Below are 27,210 nucleotides of genomic sequence, written 5' to 3' on the forward strand. Positions count from 1 at the left end.
GCTATCAGTTACACTTTCTCTAGTTTTTCAACTCCAGCCTCAACCTGGCAAACTCAATTTCTGTTCGTTAGATACTAAATCTGGATTCATTTTAAGCCCCATAAATCATACCAGTCCCACAGCTGATGATTGGCAAAGCAAGGATTCAATTCTGTCTCCTATGCAGACCAGCACTCTTCCAACTCCCATCTTACTTTACTTACTTATAAGCCTGTTATCTGAGCTTAATGATGTCAAACAGTAGAATACTATAATGTAGTTGTATCTTAAGAGAAAAGATGAAGGAATGAGAATTTAGCAATTTGGTTGCTTCGTTAACAAATTTTAAGAAACTTAGAAAGAGTTGCATTTCCATAAGTAGCCAGTTAATATCTATCATATCTGTCTTTACCTTCCTATTCTTTCTTGGTTACATCTCTTTGAGTCAGATGGCTACCTGTAAACAATTTTTGAAACCACAAGCTCTATGTAGTTTGGTGGAAAATTAAGTAACCAAGAATACAACCAAGTTGTTTAACAGTGTAATAGCTTTGTATGTGGGTTTTTTTCCCCCCTTCTAAGCCATCTCTGGCTAGTAATACTGTGAAAAGAACAAATTGAGATAAATCCTTGTGTTTTGTTTTGTTTTTTTGAGACAGAGTCTCACTCTGTTGCTCACACTGGCATGTGGCATGTAGCAGTTTGATCTCAGCTCACTGCAACCTCAACCTCCTGGGTTCAAGCAATTCTCCTGCCTCAACCTTCCAAGTAGCTGGGATTACAGGCACATGCCACCATGCCCAGCTAATTTTTGCATTTTTAGTGGAGACGGGATTTCACCATGTTAGACAGGCTGATGTCGAACTCCTGACATCAAGTGATCCAACCGCCTCAGCCTCCCGAAGTGCTGGGATTATAGATGTGAGCCACCGCGCCAGACCTTAAATCCTTGTTTTTACATGGACTTAAAATAGCCCATCGAATCCCCCCGCTTTTTTTTTTTTAACAATCTTCATATTTTCTGAGAATATAGAAAAGGTTTATTTTTCTTTTATTTTTTTTTTTTTGAGATGGAGTTTCACTCTTGTTACCCAGGCTGGAGTGCAATGGCGCGATCTCGGCTCACCGCAACCTCCGCCTCCTGGGTTCAGGCAGTTCTCCTGCCTCAGCCTCCCAAGAAGCTGGAATTACAGGCACACGCCACCATGCCCAGCTAATTTTTTGTATGTAGAGACGGGGTTTCACCATTTTGACCAGGATGGTCTCGATCTCATGACCTTGTGATCCACCCGCCTCGGCCTCCCAAAGTGCTGGTATTACAGGCTTGAGCCACCGTGCCTGACCTAAAGGTTTATTTTTCATAATGGACACAATATACTTGATATGTTTTTCACCTAGGATTTGGAAATTATAAAAGAGCTACCAAGTGAGGATTTCAAGAAATGGTTTATGTACCTCTGACATTCATAGCATTCAGCCTGAAAATAGCTCTTCACTGTGGTAAATAGCATTTTAAAAAACAACATAGTTTGCCTATTCATTACTTTCAAGTGATAGTTTTCCAGCAATACAGGACTGAATTGTGATGCTTGGGCAGATTTTAATGATTTACTTTATACTTTTGAAATTTCTTGATATATATTTTTTAACATTGAAGGTATGGCCTCACTTGGAAAATAAAAACTTAAATCATGTTACAACAACATATATTATTTTCTCTTAAAAAACAAACAAACCATAATTAGGGACCAATTGTCAGTTGGCATTTCTGAACAGCACTGGTACTGATACTACCTGGAGAAGTTATAATTCCAGACAAAGTTAAATATTATTTAAATCTGCCTACTCAACTTTATTAAAGGTGAGCATTCATTTTCTATTGTATTAAAGGTGAGCATACATTTTCTGTTGGGCCTTTGCAAACCCTGAAAACAATTGACTCTTTATGGACCTCAGGTTTGGAGACCACTATACTATTTCTCAGGACATTAAAAATACTATTTTATTATACCATTTCATTTTTTAAAACTTTGATCTTCTTTTTTTAAAAAACAAGAATCAGGTGAATCATTTTATTTTATGAAATAAATTTTGGTGTGCTTGTGCAGTTGCTTTGTAGGTAGTACTTGGAAACTACCCAGCCCATGTTTGAGTCTGGAGGTGGTATTACCATCAGGGCTTTATAAGATGTTTTACAGCTTTGAAACAGCTACCTGCAGCACCTTTGGGTCCCATGAGTGGTAGATGACATTGTAGTACATGATTTTTTGAGGTAGGCAGTGCCTAAATAGGCAGTCTTTGTTGCTTATTGTATTTCTTCAGTTAACTGTCTTGGAAAGCAAGACAGATAATTTAGTGTCTAAAGGTTAGTCCTTGTAATCTTTCCCGAAATTTCATAATTCTGGCACTAAGTAAAAGCCTCCCTTGCCCTCCTTTCTGAACGAATTGCTTTTAAGCAATGAAATAAAGTACTTGCCTTTATTCATATGACCACAGTAATTTCAAAAGATTTTAAATTTCTTTCCATTTCCTTGCTTTGTATTTTTCCATTTCCCCACCCATTGGCTGGTTATGAGGGTTCACTTTTACACAAAGAGCGCTGCTGAAGTCAAACAAAATCTACCTCTTACTGAATCCCTATGGGAGGTTAATGCAGTTAGGGACTTTCTAGCTGAAGTGGTTGCCAGGTGAGCAAGAACAAAAGAGACTTCTTGAGTAATGCACAGCCAACTGATTTGGTACATTTTATCCTTGATACCTTCTTTGAAGATCTATTCTGTCAGTGACTACAGATGTTAATTGATTTATTAGATTTATCTTTTTCTTTTTCCTTGACTCAACTTTTATTTTCCCATCTTTTGCCACTTTAGGAAAAACTTGGTTGTTAGATACCAATATCAAGAAGGTCAGTCTGTGGGAACAGATAAAATTCCCTGGCCTTTGGATAGTTTTCCCCACTGGATCTTTCATACATAAAATAAAGAGTGAGAATAGAAAGAAGGAGAGTATTGGGAATTTTATCCAAAAAATAAAGTCGTATTGATTAGATCTGACAGTAGTAGACTTTAATAATATGAAAGCCTCTGGAACTAGCATTCACTTTTATTAAGAACATCTTTTGTCCACGATTTCCTTCCAAATAATGGGGGGAGGGCATGCAGTTGTGTGGGCCATGAGTTAATAATTGAAGCTGCTTTTACAATGTTTAAAATGTGGTATAATAAAGAGATTTTAAAAGACACCTTTTTCCCAGAAATTTTGAAGGGTGAAATCTATTTCCCCATGAAATTTTCAGCATCTACCAATATTCAAGTGTCGAACACAATAAAAATGACTATTATTAGGTTTGTATTACTAAGGAAAAAAATAATATTTTCTTGACATAGATGATTTTGAACTTAATAGGGTTTTTTTATCTTTTGTTACCAGATTATTTAGCAATATGCACATTTATTTCATACATTAGATTTTTTTAAATTTTCTTTTTAAAAAATAAAGATTAGAGACAAGATCTCATTGTGTTGAACTAGTCTTGAACTCCTGAGCTCAAGTGATCCTCCTGCCTCAGGCCTCCCAAAGTACCAGGATTATAGGCATGAGCCACTGTACCCAACCATAAACTAGTGTTCAGTTTTGTTTTTGTCTAAGGGTGTATTCAGTAAACTTCCATCAATGATGAGAAGCGTAAAAATACTCAGTGGAAAAAATAGTAATGAACAGTTTCTTTATAAAGTAATACTTAAGTTTTTTTGTTTGGGTTTGTTTCAGGGACAGGATTTTATTCTGGTCTCCAGCCCAGAGTGCAGTTGCAGTCTTAACCTCCTGGGCCAAAGCTGTTTTCCTACCTTAGCGTCCCCAAGTAGCTGAGACTACAGGCATGCCCCACATCATGCACTGCTAATTTTTGCTGCAGTTTTGTGGGGTGTTTTTTAGATGGAGTTTTGTGCTTGTTGCCCAGGCTGGAGTGCAATGGCATGATCTCAGCTCACTGCAGCCTCCACCTCCTGGGTTCAAGCAATTCTCCTGCCTCAGCTTCCTGAGTAGCTGGAATTATAGGCATGCACCACCATGCCTGGCTAATTTCGTCTTTTCTTTTTAGTAGAGATGGGGTATCTCCATGTTAGTCAGGCTGGTCTTGAACTCCCAACCTCAGATGATCTGCCTGCCTCAGCCTCCCAAAGTGCTGGGATTACAGGTGCGAGCCACCGCACCCAACCTGTTGTTAGTTTTTATAGAGATGGAGTCTCTTTATGTTGTGCAGGCTGGTCTGGACCCCCTAGCCTCAAGCAATCCTCCTGTTACCTTGGAAATGGTTCCCAATCCAGACCGAGTGGAATCTGAACTGAGTAAACTATGAAAGCAAATTTATAAAGAAAGTAAAGGAATAAAAGAATGGCTATTCCATAGGTAGCAGTGGCTTGAGCTATTCAGCTAAAGATATGTATTGTTACTTCTTGATTATATGCTAAATAAGGGGTGGAATATTAATGAGTTTTCTGAGAAAGGGGTAGGCACTTCCCTGAACTGAGGTTTTACCCCACTTTTAGACCATATAGGGTAACTTCTGGATGTTGCCATGGCATCTGCAAACTGTCATGGCACAGGTGGGAGTGTCTATTAGCATGCTAATGTATTGTTATTAGCATATAATAAGCAGTGAGGTGGGTTTTCGCTGGCTTCTTTACTGCAACCCGTTTTATCAGCAAGGTCTTTATGACCTGTATCTTGTGCTGACCTCCTGTTTCATCCTGTCACTAAAAAAGCCTAGAAATGCCTCCCAATAAGTCTGTCTTATTTTAACCAGCCCCTATTCAAACACCTCTGATACTCCCATCTTGGCCTCCCAAAGTGCTGCAGTTACAGACATGAGCCTTTGTGCCTGGACTAAAAGTTTCTTTCCTTTTTTCAAAGGAAATCTTCTGTGTAATCAAATAAAATACCCCTGCTACATATCTAGATAGCTTTTTAGTTAAAGAACAGATTTTCTCAGTCAGGGTCCTAACTTAATTTTGTTAATAAAATGTTGACTTAATTTTCACTCTCTTCTATGTTGTCAAGTTGATTATTCATATTAAAATAAAGCAGGGATTTGCGGATACCTTTTTTTGTAAAAGGCCAAGTACTAAATGTTTTAGGCTTTGAGTCCCTTGTATGTGCTCTGTAACATATAAGAAATTGTTTTTTTACAACTTCTTTAAACTATAAAAATATTCTGTAGCTCTTTTGTACAGGCCTTAAGAAAATAGGCGGAGTGTGTTAGCTTGCTAACTCTAACTAAACAATTACTTTTTAATTAGTTGTTTTAAAAAAGAAAAAGTACAGACTTTTGTGAAAGGTTATTTTTTAAGGTAAAATTATAAAAAGTACAGACTTTTGTGAAAGGTTATTTTTTCAAGTTAAGTTATAACTCTTGTACAGATGGAGCACACAGAGATTTTTAACTCACTAATTAATGAAGGAACGAATAAGATGTTAAAATTAGTCCAAATGAGAATTGGACTCAAAGAGATTTATATTCTCTCCCAGACAGAATTCAAATACATTGTGATATGGTTTGGCTTTGTCCCTACCCAAATCTCATCTTGAATTGTAGTACCCATAATCCCCACATGTTGTGAGTTCTGGTAGGAGGTAATTTAATCATGGGCAGTTACCCTCCTGCTGTTCTTGTGATAGTGAGTTATCATGAGATCTGATGGTTTTATAAAGAGCATTTCCTCTGTACATGCTCTCTTCTCTGCTGACAAGTAAGACATGCCTTTGCTCCTTGCCTTCCACCATGATTGTGAGGTCTCCCTAGCCATGTGGAACTGTGGTTCCATTAAACCTCTTTTTCTTTATAAATCACCCAGTCTTGGGTATTTCTTTATAGCCCTATGAAAATGGGCTAATATAGTAAATTGGTACCAGTAGAGTATGGTACTGCTATTAAGAATACCCAAAAATGTGAAAGCAGTTTTGGAACTGGGTAATAGGCAGAGGTTGGAACAGTTTGGAGGGCTCAGAAGAAAATAGGAAAATGTGGGGAAGTTTAGAACTTCCTAATTTGGAGGGCTCAGGAGACAGGAAAGTTTAGAACTTCTTAGAGACTTGTTGAATGGCTTTGACCAAAATGCTGATAGTGATATGGACAATAAAGTCCAGGCAGAGATGGTCTCAGATGAAGATGAGGAACTTGTTGACAACCAAAGCAAAAGTGACTCTTGTTACGTGTTAGCAAAGAGACTGGCGACATTTTGCCCCTGCCTTAAAGATATGTGGAACTTTGAAATTGAGAGAGATTATTTACAGTATCTGGTGGAAGAAATTTTTAAGTGGCAAAGTGTTTGAGAGGAAGCAGAGCATAAAACTGGAAAATTTGCAGCCTGGCAATGCAAAAGAAAACAAAAACCCATTTCCTGGGGAGAAATTCAAGCCTGCTGCAGAAATTTGCCTAAGTAACAAGGATCTGAATGTTAAGCACCAAGACAATGAGTAAAATGTCTCCAGGGCATGTCAGAGACCTTTGCGACGGTCCCTCCCCTCACAGCCCTGGATGCCTAGGAGGAAAAAATGGTTTCATGGACCAGGCTGAGGACCCCTCACTGCTGCGTGCAGCCTACAGGCTTGGTGTTTGTGTCTGAGCTGCTCCAGCCTTAGCTAAAAAGGGGCCAAGGTACAGCTCAGGCCATGACTTCAGAGGGGGCAGGCCCTACACCTTGGCAGCTTTCACATGGTGTTGAACTGTAGGTACACAGAAGTCAAGAATTGAGATTTGAGAACTTCCGCCTAGATTTCAAAGGATATATGGAAATGCCTGGATGTCCAGGCAAAAGTTTGCTGCAGGGGCACAGCCCTCATGGAGAACCTCTGCTAGGGCAGTGCAGAAGGGAAATGTAGGGTTGGAGCCCCCACACAGAGTCCCCACTGGGGCACTGCATAGTGGAGCTGCTAGAAGAGGGCCACCATCCTCCAGACCCCAGAATGATAGATCCATTGACACCTTGCACTGCGCACCTGGAAAAGCTGCAGACACGAATGCCACCCCATGAAAGCAGCCAGGAGCAGGGCTATACCTTGCAAAGCCACAGGGGTAGAGTTGCCCAAGGCTACGGGAGCTCCTCTTGCATTGGGGTGACCTGAATGTGAGACACAGAGTCAGAGGAGATCATTTTGGAGCTTTAAGATTGACTGTCTTGCTGGATTTTGGACTTGCATGGTGCCTGTAGTTCCTTTGTTTTAGCTAGTTTCTCCCATTTGGAATGGTTATATTACCCAATGCCTGTACCCCCATTGTATCTAGGAATTAACTATCTTCCTTTTGATTTTACAAGCTCATAGGTGGAAGAGATTTTGTTTTATCTCAGATGGAACTTTGGACTGTGGACTTTTGAGTCAATACTGAAATGAGCTAAGACTCTGGGGGACTGTTGAGAAGGTGCTGACAAAAAGAGTCAAATTCTGTAAAATATTTGAATAGATTTATTCTGAGCCAAATATGAGTGACTATGGCCCGTGACACAGCCCTCAGGAGGTTCTAGGAACATGTGCCCAAGGTGGTTGGGGTGCAGCTTGGTTTTATACATTTTAGGGAGGCATGAGACATCAAATACATTCAAGAAATACATTGGTTTGGTCCACAAAGACAGGATAGTTCAACACAGGGGCTTCCAGGCTATAGGCAAATTGAAACATTTTCTGGTTTACCATTGGTTGAGTTTGTCTAAAGACCTGGGATTAATAGAAAATGTTCAGGTTAAGACAAAACATTGTGGAGACCAAGGTTCTTTTGAAGTTTCATAGTACCTGCCTTTAGAGACAATAGGTGACAAATGTTTTCTGTTCAGACCTTTAAAAGGTGATAGACTCTCAGTTAATCTCTTCAGAATTGGAAGTAAAAATATCTCACTATATTAATAGAGATTCTTGGCCAGGCGTGGTGGCTCACACATGTAATCCCAGCACTTAGGGAGGCCAAGGTGGGCTTATCACAAGGTCATGAGTTCGAGACCAGCCTGGCCAATATGGGGAAACCCTGTCTCTACTAAAAATACAAAAATTAGCTGGGTGTGATGGCGCATGCTTGTAGTCCAGCTGCTCAGGAGGCTGACACAGAAGAATCACTTGAACCCAGGAGGCGGAGGTTGCAGTGAGCCAAGATTGTGCCACTGTACTCCAGCCTGGGTGACAGAGGAAGACTCTGTCTCAAAAAAAAAAAAAAATAGAGATTCTTTACAGATGCAGATTTTTCCCTGCAAAGGATGGCTTTGCAAGGCCATTTCAAAATATGGCAGAGAAAATATGTTTGGGGGTAAAATATTTTGATCATCTTCTTTGTCACATAGTGTTATGCCAGAGTCAGACTGAAAAATAAATCATGATACATAGGGTTAAATAAAACCCGTCTGATGAGAATTTATGGTTCGTAGGGTATGACTCCCCAGACCCCTTAAACAGGAATTTGGGCAAGAATTAAAAAATCGAGAACTTAGTTCTCAAAGGCATGATTGGTTTTGAAATGTGAGGACATGAGGTTTGGGAGGGGCCAGAGGCAGAATGATATGGTTTGGCTGTGTCCCTATCCAAATCTCATCTTGAGTTATAGTTCCCATAATCCCCATGTGTTGTGAGAGAGACCTGATGGGAGGTAACTTAATTGTGGGGCTGGTTACTCTCATGCTAATAGTGAGTTCTCATGAGATCTGATAGTTTTTTAAGGGGCTTCTGACAGTCCCATTAGGTTTGGACTTACTATTCACATGGGTGCAGCCACAGTGCTAGTCATACAGGGTCATCCTTGAACTATCTTTGCAAATCCAGAGCCATACAGTTCTGAGCAACTACTAAACACAGTTAACTTCTGTGTGGAAGTTTTCATAAGGACTCAGACTGGACTTGTAAACATGCATTATTTACTATATCAAGATTAGGAAAATACACCTGAGAAACCCTCTCACCAGATTTCATCTGCAGTACCTATAAATTTGGGTGAATTAATCTCATCTTCAAGTCCCCAGTGTTTGCTAAGGCTTGCCAGGAAGTGACCTTCCTTACCACCTCAGGACTCAAGCCAGTGTTCTGACAGTACTTTCTTTGTAGGCATTGGCTCCGTATATAAAGTCAACTATTATTTCTTAAAGTGGTTTGTCAATAAGAATCATTCTCAAATGTGATGTTCTCATATGACTTTCCAGGTAGATATGGTTATAAAATCCAATTATATCTTGATAAAAAGGAGATGAGATTGGTATTGATCCTATGCAAATAACAATATTACCATTAGAAGTTAAGGAAAATTTAGTATGTTTCTGAATGCTCAGTATTCCATGAAAATCAGATACTACTTAATGTTTTATTCAGATCACAGAGGTGGAATCAATCAACTAACGTGGGTTAAAAGTAGTTTAAGGAGAAAGTGAAAGGACCTCCTCATATTGCCACAGACAAATAGAACATTAAGATAACATGGGCTGGGCAGTGTTTCACGCCTATAATCCCAGCACTTTGGGAGACTGAGGTAGGAGGATCACTTGAGCCAGGAAGATTGAGGTACTGTACTCCAGCCTAAATAATACAGAGAGACCCTGTCTCAAAAAACAAACAAACAAACAAAAAGATTCAATCTTGGGGGAAGGCAAGATCAAAAGAGTTAACAAAGGAGATTTGGGCCCCTGATTAAGATAGGATTGTGGATAAGAAACAATACTTGATTATTTAATCAAAATGAGAATAAAAGATAGAATACTACAATTGTAAAGAATCTAAGCTCTTTCACAAGAACCTTTGTTCTTTCTGGTTTGTTTTGGTTTGTATTTAATCATCTAGAACATAATCCAACATAAAGCCAGAAAATTATTGTGCTCTCTAAGAAAATTACAAATAAAAATTATCTTTCATATTATAGATGGCGGCATTAATCTGTAAACCAAAGAAGCAAGCCCATCAAAGCTGGTTAAATTTTGCCAAAATGTTAACATGTTTCATGGTTTCTTTTTTAGATCCCAGTAGTTTATTTTCCAACGCAAATCAAATTCACTTTTTAAGATTTGTCTTTCTAGCCTGGGAAACATGGTGAAACCACATCTCTACACAAAATACCAAAATTAGTTGGGCATGGTGATGTGTACCTGCAGTCTCAGTTACTTAGGAGGCTGAGGTAGGAGGATCACTTGAGCCTGGGAGACAGACATTGTAGTCAGCTGAGATGGCACCTCTGCACTCCAGCCTGGACAACAGAGTGAGACCCCATCTTAAAAAATAAATAAATGATTTGTCTGCCTTTCACATTCTGGAACAAACTGTTGCTTTACTTTGGGACCCAAAAAAATGCTCTTTTCCTTTAAAAACAAAAGAAAATCGCCTATAATCCCAGCACTTTGGGAGACTGAGGTAGGAGGATCACCTACCTTCTGAAACAGAACACAATTATGACTTCTGTTTCAGAGAGAAAACTGGGTGGAGAGAATGGATAATAAGAACTACATCATACACAAGCATTTTAGCAGACTATTAAAGCTCACAAATACACATAGACTTTCTATAGCCACACACATCTGTTTTATACCTTCTTAGCATGGTAAAAATGAAGTCATTTATTAACATTACTCTAAGATATAACCACTCTAATAGCATATACAGAACAAGCAAAAGTATGTAAGCTTAAAACTATGTTTAAACAGTGTTTTAGTGTTCTAATTAGAAATTCGTCTGGGCATCCAAAAATTACTTATTAACTAGCTCCATTTAACATTAGTCTGTGATTTTTAAATTACCATAAGATACTGGAGATATTTAAGCTGACATATAATTGCTATTAATATAAAAAGCTTGTCAGCATTGTGATTCAGTTTAGATTAACACAGACTATCATTTTTAAAACAGTAAACATTACAAAAGAGTAATATTAGTTTGATCACTAAACCTGTATAAGTCAGTTTACAAAGTTCAGATTAAATTTTTTCTACATGAGAAAACAAACCCCAAGTAAAATAAAGTGTATACATTATTATAGTTAACTCTGACACTAGCCTTGATTTGCCAGATACTTACCTTAAGTTCTTAAAATGTCTCCAAACTGGTAGAATCTGGAAGAAGAATCTCTTGTTCTTTGTCTAGCGTATTTAAAGCGTCAGATGTTCACTTTTTTCTTTTCTTAGATTTGTGGGGATGTTTGAGATATACATATCAATATATATATCAAGTCAGATATATCAGAGGTCCTTTAATTTAGGAGACCTTATAATCTAATTTATTAATACTCTCTAAAGGTAGGAAAATGTTACATACTTATTTGAGAGGCCATGGTCTTTCTGTTTTGCTTTTTAAAGATAGAGTCTCACTCAAACCCAGGCTAAAATGCAGTGGCATGATCATAGCTCACTGCAACCTCAAACTCCTAGGCTCAAGTGATCCTTTTACCTCAGCCTCCCAAGTAGCTGGGACAACAGGCACGTACCACCATGCCCAGCTAACTTTATTTATCATTTTTGTAGAGACAAGGTCTTGCTGTGTTGCCTGGGCTGGTCTCAAACTCCTGACCTTAAGTGATCTTCCCACCTCAGCCTCCCAAAATACTGGGAATTACAGGCATGAGCCACCATGCCTGGCTATTGTGGTGTTTCTGAATTATAGGACTCATAAAGACCTATGGCTTTAGTTCTACAACTTTTTAGCCGTGGGTCAAAAGTAAACACAGAATCACAAAACCTCACTGGTCGAGATTTCACAGAGCTATTCCCCTTCATTGCCCAGTCTGGTCTCAATCTCTTGGCTTCAAGTGATCCACCCAACTCAGCCTTTCCAAAGTGCTGATATTATAAGCATGAGCCACCACACAGGGCCAGAATTCTTAATTGAATTGCACATGATGTAGACCAATGGACAAAAAGCTGATGAGCTGAATTATTTTTTTATTTTTCACTCAACAGAGAATAGGGGTCTATCACTCTTCTACAGAGACCTCAAATGGTCAAACCATAAAACCAAATTTTCAAATAGTGCTACCATCAGTGAGGAGTAACTTATTGACCATGCCTGAACCAGAAACAAAAAGTCAGCGAGAAAAGAAACAAATGAGAATAAGGAAGTCAGCAAAATTAAAGTTCTGCTGCCACTTAGGATTTCCTTTGAGAGCCAAGAAGAGATATACCCAGACTAAAGCAGTCAATGAGGAGGTACATTTATCTGGTAACTCAGTTTACTTGGTTCTGTCAGATAAATTCATTGCCATCTTGGTGGAACCTCTAAAAATGTTAAAAGGTAATTTTTTTTCAAAAAGATATAATCGTGACTTTTATATAAATATACAATGAACATTTCTCTCACACAAAGTCTGCTTTAGGCTCAACCAACTCTCCAGGGCAGCTGTCTTCCATATAGCTGGTTTATCCAGTCAATGCAGATTTGATCCATGGCACCTTGTTTCAGTGATCAACACATGTTTCAGTGATCTCTCCATGGTAGGGTAAGAGAGGATAAGAGACCTTCACATTAGCAGTTAAATGCTTTGACTTAGGTTACACACTCACTTCCTTTCTTTCACAACCCATTTGTCAGAGCTAGTCACATGGCCTTGCCTGGGGAACTGGGAACTGTAGTCTTCTGTGTGTGTTCAGAAAGGGAAGAAGCACTGGAAATAATCTGTTGAGTGCCAGCAGTTGTACTTGAAATTATAGAATTATAACAAACATTAATTTTTTTTTTTCAAGAGTCTAGCTCTGTTGCCCAGGCTAGTGGCGAGATCTCAGCTCACTGCAACTTCTGCCTCCTGGGTTCAAGTGATTCTCTGGCCTCAGCCTTCCAAGTAGCTGGGACTATAGGCACCTGCCATCACACCCAGCTAATTTTTTTTTCTTTCTATTTTTAGTAGAGAGGGGGTTTCACCTTGTTAGCCAGGATGGTCTCAATCTCCTGAGCTCCTGATCCACCTGCCTCGGACTCTCAGAGTGCTGGGATTATGGGCATGAGCCACTGTGCCCGGCCACAAACATTCATCTTACAAAAGATTAAATACTGTACCTTCCCAAGGAAGAATAATATACAGTCCCAAACATTCAGCTATATAATTGTGAAAAAAATAATAACTTGTTAGATTTTATGTTAGACTACACACAATCTAGTAGCTCAGTATATTTAAAAGCCCACATCAGATATAGGTACTTACACAGTAAGTGATTTTTGAGAGAAGGCAGGGAAAAAATATGGATTCTCTTACAGAGTCCTTCAAATTGAAATCTTAAGAACCGATTTGAAATAACAAAATACTTGCACATACATTTTTTTAAAACTGAAGGGATGGAAATCACAGTGGTAATAGTGGTTTGTTTGGGCTTCTAAGTGGTGAAATTACAGATAGTTCTTCCTTTCCTTTCTAACCATTTGCACTTTCAAAGTTTTCTACAATAAGCATGATTGTCTTAAAAGATGTTGAAAATGCTAGTAAACAGGATTAAGCAAACAGCAGCTAGTGTTGATGCTAGTGATACAGGATTGGGGCTTTTACTGTTTTTGTAGAAACATACTTACTCAGTTGAAACCTTACCACCTAATTTTTATTTATTATTTTATTTTATTTATTTATTTTTTTTTTGAGACGGAGTCTCACCCTGTCACCAGGTTGGAGTGCAGTGGTGCAATCTCGGCTCACTGCAACCTCCACCTCTCGGGTTCAAGCAATTCACCTGCCTCAGCCTCCCTCTGTCGTGCGAGTAGCTGGGACTACAGGCGCACGACACCATGCCCAGCTAATTTTTGTATTTTTGGTAGAGATGAGGTTTCACCATATTGGCCAGGATGGGCTCGATCTCAACCTCTGATCCGCCCACCTCGGCCTCCCAAAGTGCTGGGATTACAGGCGTGAGCCACCACGCCCAGCCCTTACCACCTAATTTTTAAGTGAAAACAAAACTTCTATTAAATCAAATTCGTTTTAATTTGTTGTGGAAAGTCAAGGTCAGAGTTCTATGTCTCTAGAGATGGAAAAGGAATTTCTGGAGTCATGGTTTCAACCCAGCATTTTCTTTACATTCATTCAAGGTGCTTTGGATGCTGTTCAGAGGGCTTCACCTGGCTTAAGTGAAATAATATTAAATGAAGCTGGTGAATACTGATAGAAAGACCTTCTTTGACCTGTCAGTACTGTGCTGGCCTGAGCTTCCAGATCCATACTTAACTAGAAGTAAAGAAATTATCCACCTCCAGGCTCATAGAAAGGGTTTACTGTGTTAAATTGTCTTCATGTCTGATTCTTTTCTGCATGTTAACCTCAGGGAAATATTAGTAGATATACTTTATACACGCCACACTATATTTTATAATCATTTAAATTCCTCCTATGTGTGTTCCCCACAACTGCTTTTACAAATGAAGAAATAAGGTTCAGATCTGATAACTTGCCTAAATCCCAAAGTGACTTTTCAAATCAGAAACAGTCTTATTAAGATACTCAATTCTGTCATGTAGTGTCCGGGGTGTTCAGTAACTAGTGTGTGATGATACGGGGCTGAGCCTGGGCTTATGATTGTGATGTTTTAATCTGTTGTTTAGATTTTAGAGAGTTTTTTTTTCCCTCTGTCCATAGTGAATATAATTTTAGAGTTTCATGCTCAGTTTTCTTTTTCTAGTTTTCTCATTCATGTTGTATTCTCGTTTTAAATGATTTTGCCAACCTAAAATGAAAAATAAGAGAAGAAACATTAGAAAAGCATGGAAATCTGTTCTGGCAGTCTTCTGGCATAGAAGAAAAAGCATAGATAGATTGCTTTTTCTTTGTATTTATTGAACCAAGCTACCTAAACAGTGTTATTTCATTTAGAATGTTTTTAATCTTCTTTAAGTGATCTTTCAGCCTTATCTGATTTAAATGAGAAGACAAATGGGAATGTTGAATTAATACCCTGTAGCTTTAAATCCAACCAGTGTGATACTTTTGTCTTTTATAAAAGATGCTCACAGCTGGAGAACAGAGGCAGATACTGTCTGTGATCTCCATTCTCACAGTCAAACTATCCATTTGCATTAGCTAGTCTTGTAAACTGCATGCGCGCGCGCGCACACACGGATGTTTGTTTGGCAGAAGCTTTCTGTTTATTCAGCACAGAGTCCTCTAAGCTCCCAGATGTAGAAAGCTCTAAGAGTTGCTACAAGAGACAGAATCAAAACTGTACATAGGCTGAGGTGGGCACTGCGGAGGATTGGCTATGCGAGGGTATTGATGTGGTGCGGCTGTACCTGCCTGTTTTGTGAAAGTCACTTCTCTGAGACTGTGAAGGTGAGAAGCCCAGGGATCCACTAAAAGCTTCATTGCGGCTGGCTCTTTGGTGGGGGAATGCATTCCCAGTGGTATCTGTCCTCATTTGCAGTCTTATTCTCGGAAACCAAGTACGTGCAGCAGTGACAGACTATGCCACAGCTCCTCTGCAATTTGGAAGCTGGAACAAATGGAAAGAGCTTATAGCCAAGAGAGGTTGTGATTTGTTTTTATGATCCAAGCTTGCTCTGGCACTGCACAAATGAAGGATGAGCTTTGTGGCAAGAAAAATCAGCAGACTGCCTGACAAGGGGTTTTGGTAAGATGAATGTGTTGTGATTGTTTTTTCTTATTTTTTTACTTTTCTGTATCCGCTGCATAGAATTGCTGCTTAGCGATAACTAAAACATTTTGCAAAATCACATTTGATGGAAAAGGATGACCAAGTGAACCAGACGGAGAAGCATAACGTGTGGCCATTCAGTTGTGACCTTCCGAGATAATCCAAGTTTTCTCATGTGTCTCTGAACAGGCAGAAGCCAGGAATTTCCAGAGAAAAGAATGCACACTAACAATTAGACCTCTTTTCTTTCCTTTGAATAGTCATAATTATGCTTTTTTTCCTGCTTTTCCTATAGTCTGAGCAGGAGAAGGAAAAATAAAGCCTTCCTCCTGTTACAGAGTTGTTGCCACTGGAACAGTAATAGGCTGAGAACATAAGTATGGAGGTGGAGGAAGGCAGGATAAGGAGTCTGCTATTTTCGTAGCTGTGCGTTGGTGGGGGTTTGTCTTAGGTTCATTGTCATTGCTGTTTGATACCAAGTGGTTGTGAATACTGTATCTCTTTGCCTCTACTATGACTGAATCTCTTTTATGTTCTCTTTTGTACATTTTTCTTTGCCAGATCCAATTCTATTGATATGAAGCCTTTTTCTGTTACTGTTTATACATATATATGCATATTAGCCTTTATTAGAGAAAAGATAGTTGTAGAAAGTAGCCCTCCAATATTTATGGACCTCAAGAAAGATAAGGACGTTTTCTCTTTAAAATGTAGGTTTTACTTTTAGCAGATTTTGATTCTTGGTTCTAGAATATTTAGTGTTTTATTACAAATTAGAGGAAATGAGTTACATTACATTTGCAAAATCCTGCCAGAATCACCTTGCTTTAAGTTGGATCTTATTTCTTATGTTTTTTTTATAAACATTAAGATTTATTTTTCCTCATCCTAACTTAGGCAGGTGTTACTGGGAGATATATTCCTATCTCAGAGAGCCAAGTTTCCTAGTTGCTTAGAGTGGCCACAGAAGAGATCCATTGATACCTGACTTTTTGCTGACTCATTGCTTATATAAGCCTTATAAATATAACTCTCCATAAACTCCATTAGGTTACTGGCAGGAGCTCTCCTCCCTGTTTACTGACCTTTTCCTCTCAGCATCCTTCTGTTCCTTCTGTGAGCCTTTTTAGTAAGATCGGCATAACCTTTCAGCCAAGTGAATTCTAAGAAGTGGTGAATAGATAAATCCTTTTTCTTTTTCTCTTTTGGAATTGCTACTTTCTTTAACCCTGTTTTCGTCTCAATTATGACAAAATTTCAAATTCTCTATTTTCTTGGCATGTGAAACCTATAGTAATAGTGCTTTTTCTCACTTACGGCCTGATTAAAGTAACAACCCCCTTTTCTATCTTTGAGGACTCAGTTCAAATGTCCTCTTGTTCAGAGAAGCTTTCTGTGACCTCCCAGACTAAAATGGATTTTCCTCCCATACACTATTCTTTTTCTCACAACATTCTGTTTCTTTGTAGCACTTGATACAGTTTATATTGTTTGGTTACTGGTTTTTCTGTCTCTATCACCTTTCCCCACTCAGCCATAAACCTCATGAAAGCAGAGACTGTTTTTTTCATTACTACATACCCAGCATTTAGCAAAATGGCAGGCTGAGAGCTGAAGAAAGGCAGATAAGTAGACAATATTGCAAATGCAGCACTATGCTGAGAAAAAATAGGATAAGCACTGGGCACTGAAAAAAGGCCAGTGTGACTAGAGCGGAGTAAGTAGGAGAAGAAGCATACTGTAAAACAAAGATCTAGAGAGGTAGATACAGGGCCTAACCAAGTAGGACTTTATAGACTGCTTAAATTCTTGTTCATTCTAAAAGCTGTCGGAAGCTACTAAAAGAATTTAAGTATTGAGTGATTTAGGACTTTTTAAAAAATAATTTCTTCAGTTTAAATGAGATCCTAAGTGAATGCAGGTAGATTAATCAGGATCAGTCAGTGCAGTGGTCCAGGAGAGAGATGATAAGAGTTTGTTCTCAGGTAGTGGCAGTAGAGGTAGATGGAGAGTGTTGTGTATTATGATGAAAATTTGGAAAGTAAAACTGATAGGTCTTAGTGTTGGATTGGATATAGGTAGAAGGCAGAAGATGTCAAGAATGGCTCCTAGGCTTTGATTTGGTTTGGTTTTAGCTTGTGTAACTTGATGGATAGATCCTTTTCCTGAGACATGGAACAGTATAAGATCTGGTTTAGAAGAGAATTATATTTGCTTTTGGACCTGTAGACATTGATGTAGTCAAGTAACCTTTTGGATCTTTAAGTATAGATCCCAAAGGAGATTGTACTACTCTTATCATTGGGAAACCTTCAGTGATATCAATGGCATAAAGTTTAGAACAGTAGTTTAGACCTACATTGGCAACCCATTTCCCACTACAGCCCTCTCCTGTGCCTTTTTTTTTTTTCTTTGAGAGTCTTGCTCTGTTGCCCAGATTAGAGTGCAGTGGTGTGGTTTCAGCTCACTGCAACCTCCACCTACCGGGTTCAAGCGATTCTCCTGCTTCAGCCTCCTGAGTAGCTGGGATTACAGGCGCCTGCCACTGCACCTGGCTAATTTTTGTATTTTTAGTAGAGACAGGGTTTCATCATCTTGGCCAGGCTGGTATCAAACTCCTGACCTTGTGATCCACCCACCTCAGCCTCCAAAAGTGCTGGGATTACAGGTGTGAACCACCCCGCCCAGCCTCCTGTGCCATTATTGCAGCCTCACAAGCCATTCAGTTATCATGAAGGTGCTATTACATTTTCTTCTTCTGGACTGTTCTGCATACTAAACTATTAACCTGAAATGTTTTTGTTTATCCTTTCTCTATCTAATTTCTTCAAGACTCATTTTGATTGTTACCTCCTCCAATGAGCCTTATCTATCCCCTTCACTTTAAAAAAAATTAATTTTTTTTTAGAGATAGGGTCTCAGTCTGTTTGTTGCCCAGGCTGGGTGCAGTGGTGTGATCATAGTTCAGTGCAGCCTTGGACTCCTAGGCTCAAGTGATTCTCTCACCTTAGCCTCCTGAGTAGCTGGGACTACAGACTCACCCCACCAAACCTGGCTAATTTTTTTCTTTTTTGTAAAGAAACAGTCTTGTTATGTTAACCAGGTTGGTCTAAACTCCTGTCCTCAAGCTCATCCTCCTGTCTCTGCCTTCCAAAGTGCTGGGATTACAGGTATGAGCCACTGTGCCCAGCCAGCCCCTTTTCCTTCTTTTAATACATGCTTCCCTCCTGAGTTCAGAGTGTACTTGGCTTTCATATGTATGTCATTTATTTAATTGGACCTGTATTTCAGTTGATCATTTCCATGTTTCACCAACTAGATTATGTGTTCCTTGAGAGCAGGGATTCCACCTTTATTCAGTGTTTTACATAAAGAAAAGATAATTGCAAAATGAATTAAACTGTAAAGCCTCAGTCTTTTCACAAGCTGCATCCATAATCTCATAGTGCCATAATGTGCTTTCCCCATCTGTCTGCTCCTAATTTTCTCTAAGCTGTCCTATCCCTGCAGATACCTAGGAAATGTTTTTCCTTTCATATGCAGAATTCCTGAATCTGTCCCTCTTAGCATATACTTTTCTACTTTTACTTTATCTGTAATTTATCAGAAAAATGGAAAACTTTCCATTGGTCATCACATGTGAAAGAATTGGCCGAGGCAGGAAAGGACATCCACAACTCATCTTGTTCTCTGTGTCTCCTTTTTTCCCATTCTTCTGGAGTAAGTCCAGAATTCGTGTAGTATTTTTCAGTTAGGTCACTGTTGCATTTAAGATCAGGTAATTGTTAAGACTGCATTGCAGGAGAAATGTCCCCAGGCATTTTCTAGTGCCACCTGGAGGGATGGTACTACCTATAGTCTCTCCCTTTCTCCCCCAATCCTACATCAACAGAGTATAGAAGTGCGTAAATTATGAAGACTGGATCCTTGCCATTTAAGTAATTCCTTCACAGAGGCTTAAGAATTCAGTTTGCCTTTTCAGAACTCTTTGAATAGTTGAATGTTCTTATTATCTCAGTTAACACTGGTATACATTGATTCTCAGTCTTTTGGAGTAAAATTTTATTGAGTTCTTAGCCCTCTTAGGAGTTACAGATACCTCTGTTTAAAAACCTGGAACAATTAGACAAATCTCTGAAGTCCATACCATTTACATATTTAAGCAACTTTTTACAATTCTTCATAGATATCCTTAATTCATTTCCAAGATCTTTAAAAATTGATGACATTCTTAAGATATTAGAAACAGTATATACAGCAGGCATTTACACCAACTTTATCAGTGTATCTGTTTTATTTTGTCCTACAAAAAGCAACTGTGTTCTCAAAATTAAGTACAGATTTTAGGAAAGATAACACCCTGGAGTATCCCTTGCCAAAGATTTTATTTATTATTTTTTATTTTTATTTTTATTTTGAGACAGAGTTTCGCTCTTGTTACCCAGGCTGGAGTGCAATGGCGCGATCTCGGCTCACCACAACCTCCGCCTCCTGGGTTCAGGCAATTCTCCTGCCTCAGCCTCCTGAGTAGCTGGGATTACAGGCACGCACCACCATGCCCAGCTAATTTTTTGTATTTTTAGTAGAGACGGGGTTTCACCATGTTGACCAGGATGGTCTTGATCTCTTGACCTCGTGATCCACCTGCCTTGCCCTCCCAAAGTGCTGGGATTACAGGCTTGAGCCACCGCGCCCGGCCCAAGATTTTATATTTTTTAATGGACAGAAACTTGATCTGTTGAGATTTTATCAAGAATATAGGAATAATCTGCCCTATCTGTTTAAATAAATTTCTCTTAAAATAATTTTTATTCAGGGGAGTAATAGACCACTAGGGACTCCAAAAGGGAGGAGAATGGATGGTGGGGGTGGGCAGGGGTTGAAAAATTACCTGTTGGGCACAGTATTCACTAGTCAGGTGATAGGTACACTAAAAGCCCAGAGTTCACCTCTGTACCATATATCCATGTAACAAAACTGCATTTGTATCCCCTAAATCTATGAAAAACAAAACAAAGAATTAAAAACCTATTAATATGTAGAAAAATAATTTTTTTTCTGTTACAGGTAATCAAGTAATGCTAGAACTACAGTCTCTCAAAGATCAGGCATGGATGTGCTATACAATACAGAGCTCACGATTTTTGAATTAAAGGCTTGAGTTAGCCTCTAAGCCAGATTTTTCATGTAGAAAATTAGAATAGTAGTGCCTGCCTCACTGGATTAATGAGATAATATGGTTAGGTACCAAACATGCCCAGCTAACTTTGTAATTTCCCAAAAATGGCATTTAAGGGAATTCTCAGATTATCAGATTATATAAACAACAATATGATGTATTTACTTCCCTTTTCAAAAATGAATTGTCATCATCCTTGAAAATTCTTAAGTGGGATTACTGGATTTTTGTGAATTTGGCCTATCTTCTAGATTTGAAAGTGGCTATATTGTTTCTTTGTCAAGTTAAATTCATTTGTGTTTGTTCCTGGAACAGATAATAAGATAATAAATTTGGGGGAGAAATGGCATCTCTAGTACTGGGAAGAAATTTAGATGAAATCCTCAAGGACAAGGATAGTACTATTATTTTCCATATCAGAGTTGCCAATTACAGCATTCTAGTCATCGGTCATTTTTCCAGTAGGTAGAAACCTCTATCGTGTGTGTGTGTGTGTGTGTATGTAGTACCTGCTTCACTGGCCTGCCTCACTGGATTAATGAGATAATAATGAGACACACACTCACACACGTGGGGTTTTGTTTTGTTAGATAAAGATTTGCTGTTTACTTAAGTCTCAGAATAACATCTCAGGATATTTAAGGCAATGTTATTTTGGTCTTATATCAAAGCTTTGGCCTAATTACCAAAATAGAATTCTTCAAAGAAATATTTATGGAAAAACCTAAACAGTACTCTGTAACTTAGTAGCTACTTTGGGGGCCTTTTAGGTTTCAGGCATTTACTAAGGAGTTTATGTGTGTTAGCTCAGTTCAATCCTGCAAGAGGGGTACTGTTATCCTCCCTTTAAAAAATGAGAAAAATGGACCCACAAGTTAAATAGCCCTAAGTAGGTTTTAGAACTAGGATAAGTAGGTTTGAGAACTAGGCTTCAAGTTCCAGCTGTGCTTAAGTCTAATACTTACACTCTTTCCACTCTGCTGTCTTGCCGCTCTAAAATCACTACTGCTAATTTCATAATTTACCTCCTTTGACATTTCCTTAAAATAATCTTAGTTTGCCTTTTAAGGAAAATAATGAAATGTTAATATGAAAGCACTTGAAAGGTATTGATAGTCTTATCAAAGCATAGGTAGATCTAGAAATACATGGTTAAAGCAGTATTTGAGGAAATGTAATGTGAATCTATTCGTTTAACAGATATTTAGTTAACATCTGTGTACTAGACACTAGGGAAAACAAGTTAGAAAAAGACAAATCTAATCTTGGAATACTCATAGACAAGTGGTGTACAAGGTAGGAAGGAAAAAAGGAAACTGTTGAGATAATACTCTGATCACCTATGGTTGGCACGAAAAGAATTGGCATGCAATGTTATAAAAGCAAAAACAGTAGAACTTAGAAGCTACTTAAAAATTTTGGCAATAGGCTGGGTGTTATGGCTCATGCCTATAATTTCAGCACTTTGGGAGGCCGAGGCGGGTGGATCACGACGTCAAGAGATCGAGATCATCCTGGTCAACATGGTGAAACCCCGTCCCTACTAAAAATACAAAAAAAAAAAAAAATTAGCTGGGCATGGTGGCACACGCCTGTAGTCCCAGCTACTCAGGAAGCTGAGGCAAGAAAATTGCTTGAACCCAGGAGGTGGAGGTTGCGGTGAGCTGAGATTGCGCCATTGCACTCCAGCCTGGGTAACAAGAGCAAAACTCCGTCTCAAAAAAAAAAGCAAAAAAAATTTGGCAAGAGGGGAAAAAGATCAGAAAGATGCTTTTACTCTTGATTATTGGAAAAAGGATGAAAACAGTTTTGTAAGGAGACAGATCTTTTTGAAAGAGAGGCGAGGACATGGAATGCTTAGTTTGAGACAGATTTTGATTAGTCAGGGGAAACACAGAAGGATATTCATATAGAAATAGCCATTAGGCAATTGGAATTTAAACCTAGAGACAGAGAGAGTCATCTATATAGCAGAGAATCTGAAACCTGGAGAGGGTATCACATTTAAATCCACAGAACTGCTATATCCAGCAAGCACTGTAGGTTCAAGGAGGCAGGGGACTGAGCTCTTCAAGGTTACAAAATGTAATAATTGTTATATTTAACATTATTTAAGTATTTCATTTCATTTGAAAAGAATTTATAGTTTCAATTTTCTTCTTCACAATACATGTCAAGAATATTTAAAGTTATTTGTAGCTGGGCATGGTGGCATCTGTAGTCCCAGCTATTCCAGAGGCTGATATGGAGACTTGCTTGAGACCAGGAGTTTGAAGCTGCAGTGCATACTGATTACGCCCATGAATAGCCACAGCATTTGAGCCTTGGCAACATAGCAAGACCCTATCTCTAAATATAAGTTAATTGTTACCAGATAATTTCAGTGCAAAATAATAGAAAAACTTAAGTTTTCAGTTAAAAATTATGTTTAATATGAGTATATTTGATGTGTTTTACATGTGGATGGAACCTCCAAAAGTAGGAATGCCTAGGGCTTTTCTGGCCTCTCCCTTTCTCATTTCTTTTTTATTTTTATTTTTTGAGACTAAGTCTCACTCTGTCGCCCAGGCTGGAGTGCAGTGGTACAGTCCCAGCTCACCTCAACCTCCACCTCCCAGATTCAAGCGATCCTCCTGCCTCAGCTTCCCAAGTAGCTGAGATTACAGGTGTGTGCCACTATGCCCAGCTAATTTTTGTATATTTAGTAAAGATGGGGTTTCACCATGTTGGCCAGAGTGGTCTCAAACTCCTGACGTCAAGTGATCCACTTGTCACAGCCTCCCAAAGTGCTGGGATTACAGACGTGAGCCACAGTGCCTGGTCCCCGCTTCCTCATTTCTATTGGCACTGTGTTTTAGTGGCTTAGGATTATTATAGATTCCTACCTGGCCTCCTACCCACCAACCTCTGTATATTCCATTTCATTTACTCATGGATACCAGATTAAACTTCTAAGTACATAGCTCTGGTAACGTCAGTTCCCTAATTGGAAAAAAAAAAATGATGACTTATCAGTCTTTACCTCCTAGCAAGTGAGATAGTAAAGGTTATTTGAATTAAGAATAAATTCAAACTATGAGTATTCCCATACTTTCTTTAAATATTGACCAAACTATATTATTTACTGTTTTATAAAATATGTAGAATTTTTCTGCCCTCTTGCAAATGACCCCTCTTACAAATCTGTCAGAATTCCATTTTGAGATACAGTAAAAATACCATCTGCTTTAAAAAACTTCTTAGTCACCCCATCTCAAACCAGATATTTCTCTTTTTCTGAATCCCCATACATGTTTGTAAAATGCCATAAATATTATAATAGACATATTTTACAAATTAAAACACATCATTTGACTTTCTCTCTCCGCCTCCCATTATATAAGCTGCTTTTGAATAGTGGCATATCACTACTGTCATCATATCTCCTGCAGCACCTTGCTTCATACTTTGCATATACATAATTAATAAATTTTATGGAGAAGGATGTAATTGCATATGTAGGATTCCCATTCAGTCTTTTTTTTTTTTTTTTTTCCCTGAGGCAGAGTCTTACTCTGTCACCTAAGCTGGAATACAGTGGCATGATCTCAGCTCACTGCAACTTCAGCCCCCGGTTCAAGCAGTTCTTGTGCCTCAGTCTCTCAAGTAGCTCAGATTACAGACATGCACCACCATGCCTGGATAATTTTTATATTTTCAGTAGAGACATTATTTCACCATGTTGGCCAGACTGGTCTCGAACTCCTGACCTCAAGTGATCCACCCACCTCAGCCTCCCAAAGTGCTAGGATTACAGGTGTGAGCCACCATGCCTGGCCCAGAGTCTAACTTTGTAAAAATCATCAGTGCCTCCCTATTCTGCTCAAGTGGTGATGGTCATGACTTATGACAAGCAGTTTAGTGAAAAGCAAGGATTCTGAAGCCCAGTCCTCTGAGTTCAAATCCTGACTCTGCTGCTTATTGGCTATGTGACCTTGGACAAGTCACCTAACTTCTCCTGACTCAGTTTCTTCAGCTAGAAAATGGTGATTAAGGCCGGGCACAATGGCTCATGCCTGTAATCATAGCACTTTGGGAGGCCGAGGTGGGTGGATCATGAGGTCAGGAGTTCGAGACCAGCATGGCCAACATGGTGAAACCTCATCTCTACCAAAAATACAAAAATTAGCTGGGCATGGTGGCGGGTGTTTATAATCCCAGCTACTCGGGAGGCTGAGGCAGGAGAATCATTTGAACTCAGGAGGCAGAGGTTTCAATGAGCCAAGATCACGCCATTGCACTCCAGCCTGGGCAACAGGGCAAGACTCCTTCTCAAAAAAAAAAATTAAAATAGTATACATCAACTAGGGTTGTTTTGAGGATTAACCAAGTTAATACAAGCAAAGCATTTATATTCGTACCAGGTTTATAGTAAGCACTCAATTACTACTATTACCTTTGCTACTATCATCATCATATTTACACATAAACCAGATTAAGACTTGCACTTTGATAGCCTCAGAAAATATCTGCTTATCTAAGGAATAGAAATATTCATGTCGTTCACAAAGAAGAAAAATAATTTTGGGCGTTTAACCCATGTTTTGAATAAAACAGGAGGATACTAAAGTATATTAGGGCAATTCATGCAAGAATATAAATGATCTCTAAGCTTTTTTACAAATTATGAAATATCTGATGTTAATATATGAAGATAAGGTACTTTGGGAAGCTTTTGAAAGTCAATCTCTGATAAAGTAAGGTCTTGTTATAACACAGATGAAGAGATTATAAATAACCTTGTTAAGATTTCTTGGTGATAATATAAACAGAAACACTTCAAATTTTAATGAAAGAGTGGAACATAGCCACACCCAAAAAATACTCTGAATAAATAAGAGAATAGGAAATTGTATTCATTCAACAAATATTTGAGCAGCTGCTAAGTGCCATGCACAGTTTTAGTTATTAGAGACCCACAAGTGGACAAACCACAAAAATATCTACCTTCATGGGCCTTATATTCTAGTTTATTTTTATGAAATATAAAAAGATATGTCAGGTAATTAATTATAAAGATATTATTGCAGTTATAGGAGACTGGGACAACATGGTATATACATAGTGGGTAATAATACAGACTCCATAGGTAGACTATCTGGGTTCAAACATTGAGTCTGCCACTCCTTGATTTGTGATCTTGGACAACTTAAATTCCTTATGCTTTGGTTTTCTTAGCCACAAAATGAGGATAGATAATAATATCCATCCCATAGTTTTACTATAAGAATTAAACAATGTACTAAACACGCCAAGGGCTTAGAACAGTGCTTAGCATATACCAAGTATACTATATGTACTAACAGCTATGATAATTAACATCGTTGTTTACTAGATATAGGGTATGTGAGAAAAAAAGAATTGGCCAGGCGTGATAGCTCAAGCCTGTAATCCCAGCACGTTGGGGGACTAAGGCAGGTAGATCTTTGAGGCCAGGAGTTTGAGACCAGCCTAGCCAACATGGCAAAACCCCACCTCTGTTAAAAATTACAAAAATTAGCCAGATATGGTGGCACATGCCTATAATTCCAGCTACTAGGGAGGCTGAGGCACAAGAATCACTTGAACCCAGGAGGCAGAGGGTTGCAGTGAGCCAAGATCATGCTACTGTACTCCAGCATGGGCAACAGAGCAAGACTCTTTCAAAAATAAATAAAAAATGAACTGACTGTTGGACATGTAAGTAGAGATACTAAGTAGGCGGTTGGATATGTGAGTTAGTATTAAGGGAAGTATGGGCTGGTGGTATACATTTAGAATTCATCAGCAAATAAGTGATTTTTTAAGAGTAAGAAGAGTAATTAGACCTAACATGGGATTAGGGGTATATCGTTCAAACAGCTCTTCACAAGCTCCCCAATAAGTCATGACAACAAGCTCAGGGAGAGCCAGATTATCATAGACCCTACTGAGCATTTTAGATTTCTTCATTGATTTAGAATTTTATTTTATCACAATTACTTGAAATAAATAGAATTAAGCTAAGGCTGATAAATATTTTGTTTTAATGACACTGTGTCATTGAAGTATTTGTAGCAGGAATTAACTTATAAAGGAGAATTTATTGATGGCAGTTCTGTAGTCACATTGGCTTGTCTGCACATGAAATTTATATGCATTTTTAAATTCTCAGTAGTGAAAGTACCTTTTTTGTTACCTTCTCCTTTTCATGGTTAGCACATATCCAGAAAATATAACATATTTTTAAACATTTTCCCTCATTAACAGACTTCAGACTAATCATATATAATATACTTTATTCTAAAGTCTTGTGAGAATGATTCTTGAATATTAGAGCCCGAGTAACTATTCTTTTTTTGGAGACCCTGTCACCCAGGCTGGAGTGCAGTGGCATAATCTGAGCTCACTGAAGCTCTGACCTCATGGGCTCAAGCAATTCCCCCACCTCAACCTCCTGAGTGGCTGGGACTACAGAGGTGTACC

General features: G+C 38.6%; 1 protein-coding gene across 39 annotated transcripts in view; it reads left to right on the top strand.

Annotated features, from left to right (window-relative positions):
- Positions 1–27,210, top strand: part of TMCC1 (transmembrane and coiled-coil domain family 1) — a 254,921-nt gene that overhangs the window by 198,233 nt on the left and 29,478 nt on the right. Inside the window, exons 1-2 of one of the 39 annotated variants that reach the window (XM_078351768.1) lie at positions 15,072–15,226; positions 15,318–15,524. The exons of 36 other annotated variants lie outside the window; for them this stretch is intronic. Coding sequence is in view for 1 of the 3 variants with exons in the window: in XM_008982208.5 (XP_008980456.1) it covers positions 15,170–15,226 (57 nt within the window). In the remaining 2 variants the exon portion in view is untranslated. Of the gene's footprint in view, positions 1–15,071; positions 15,525–27,210 lie in introns of those variants that run through there. 2 more of the 39 variants (XM_078351767.1, XM_008982208.5) reach the window with 2 other exon arrangements.

Source organism: Callithrix jacchus, chromosome 15 (assembly GCF_049354715.1).
Source record: "Callithrix jacchus isolate 240 chromosome 15, calJac240_pri, whole genome shotgun sequence".
NCBI classification, from domain to species: Eukaryota; Metazoa; Chordata; class Mammalia; order Primates; family Cebidae; genus Callithrix; species Callithrix jacchus.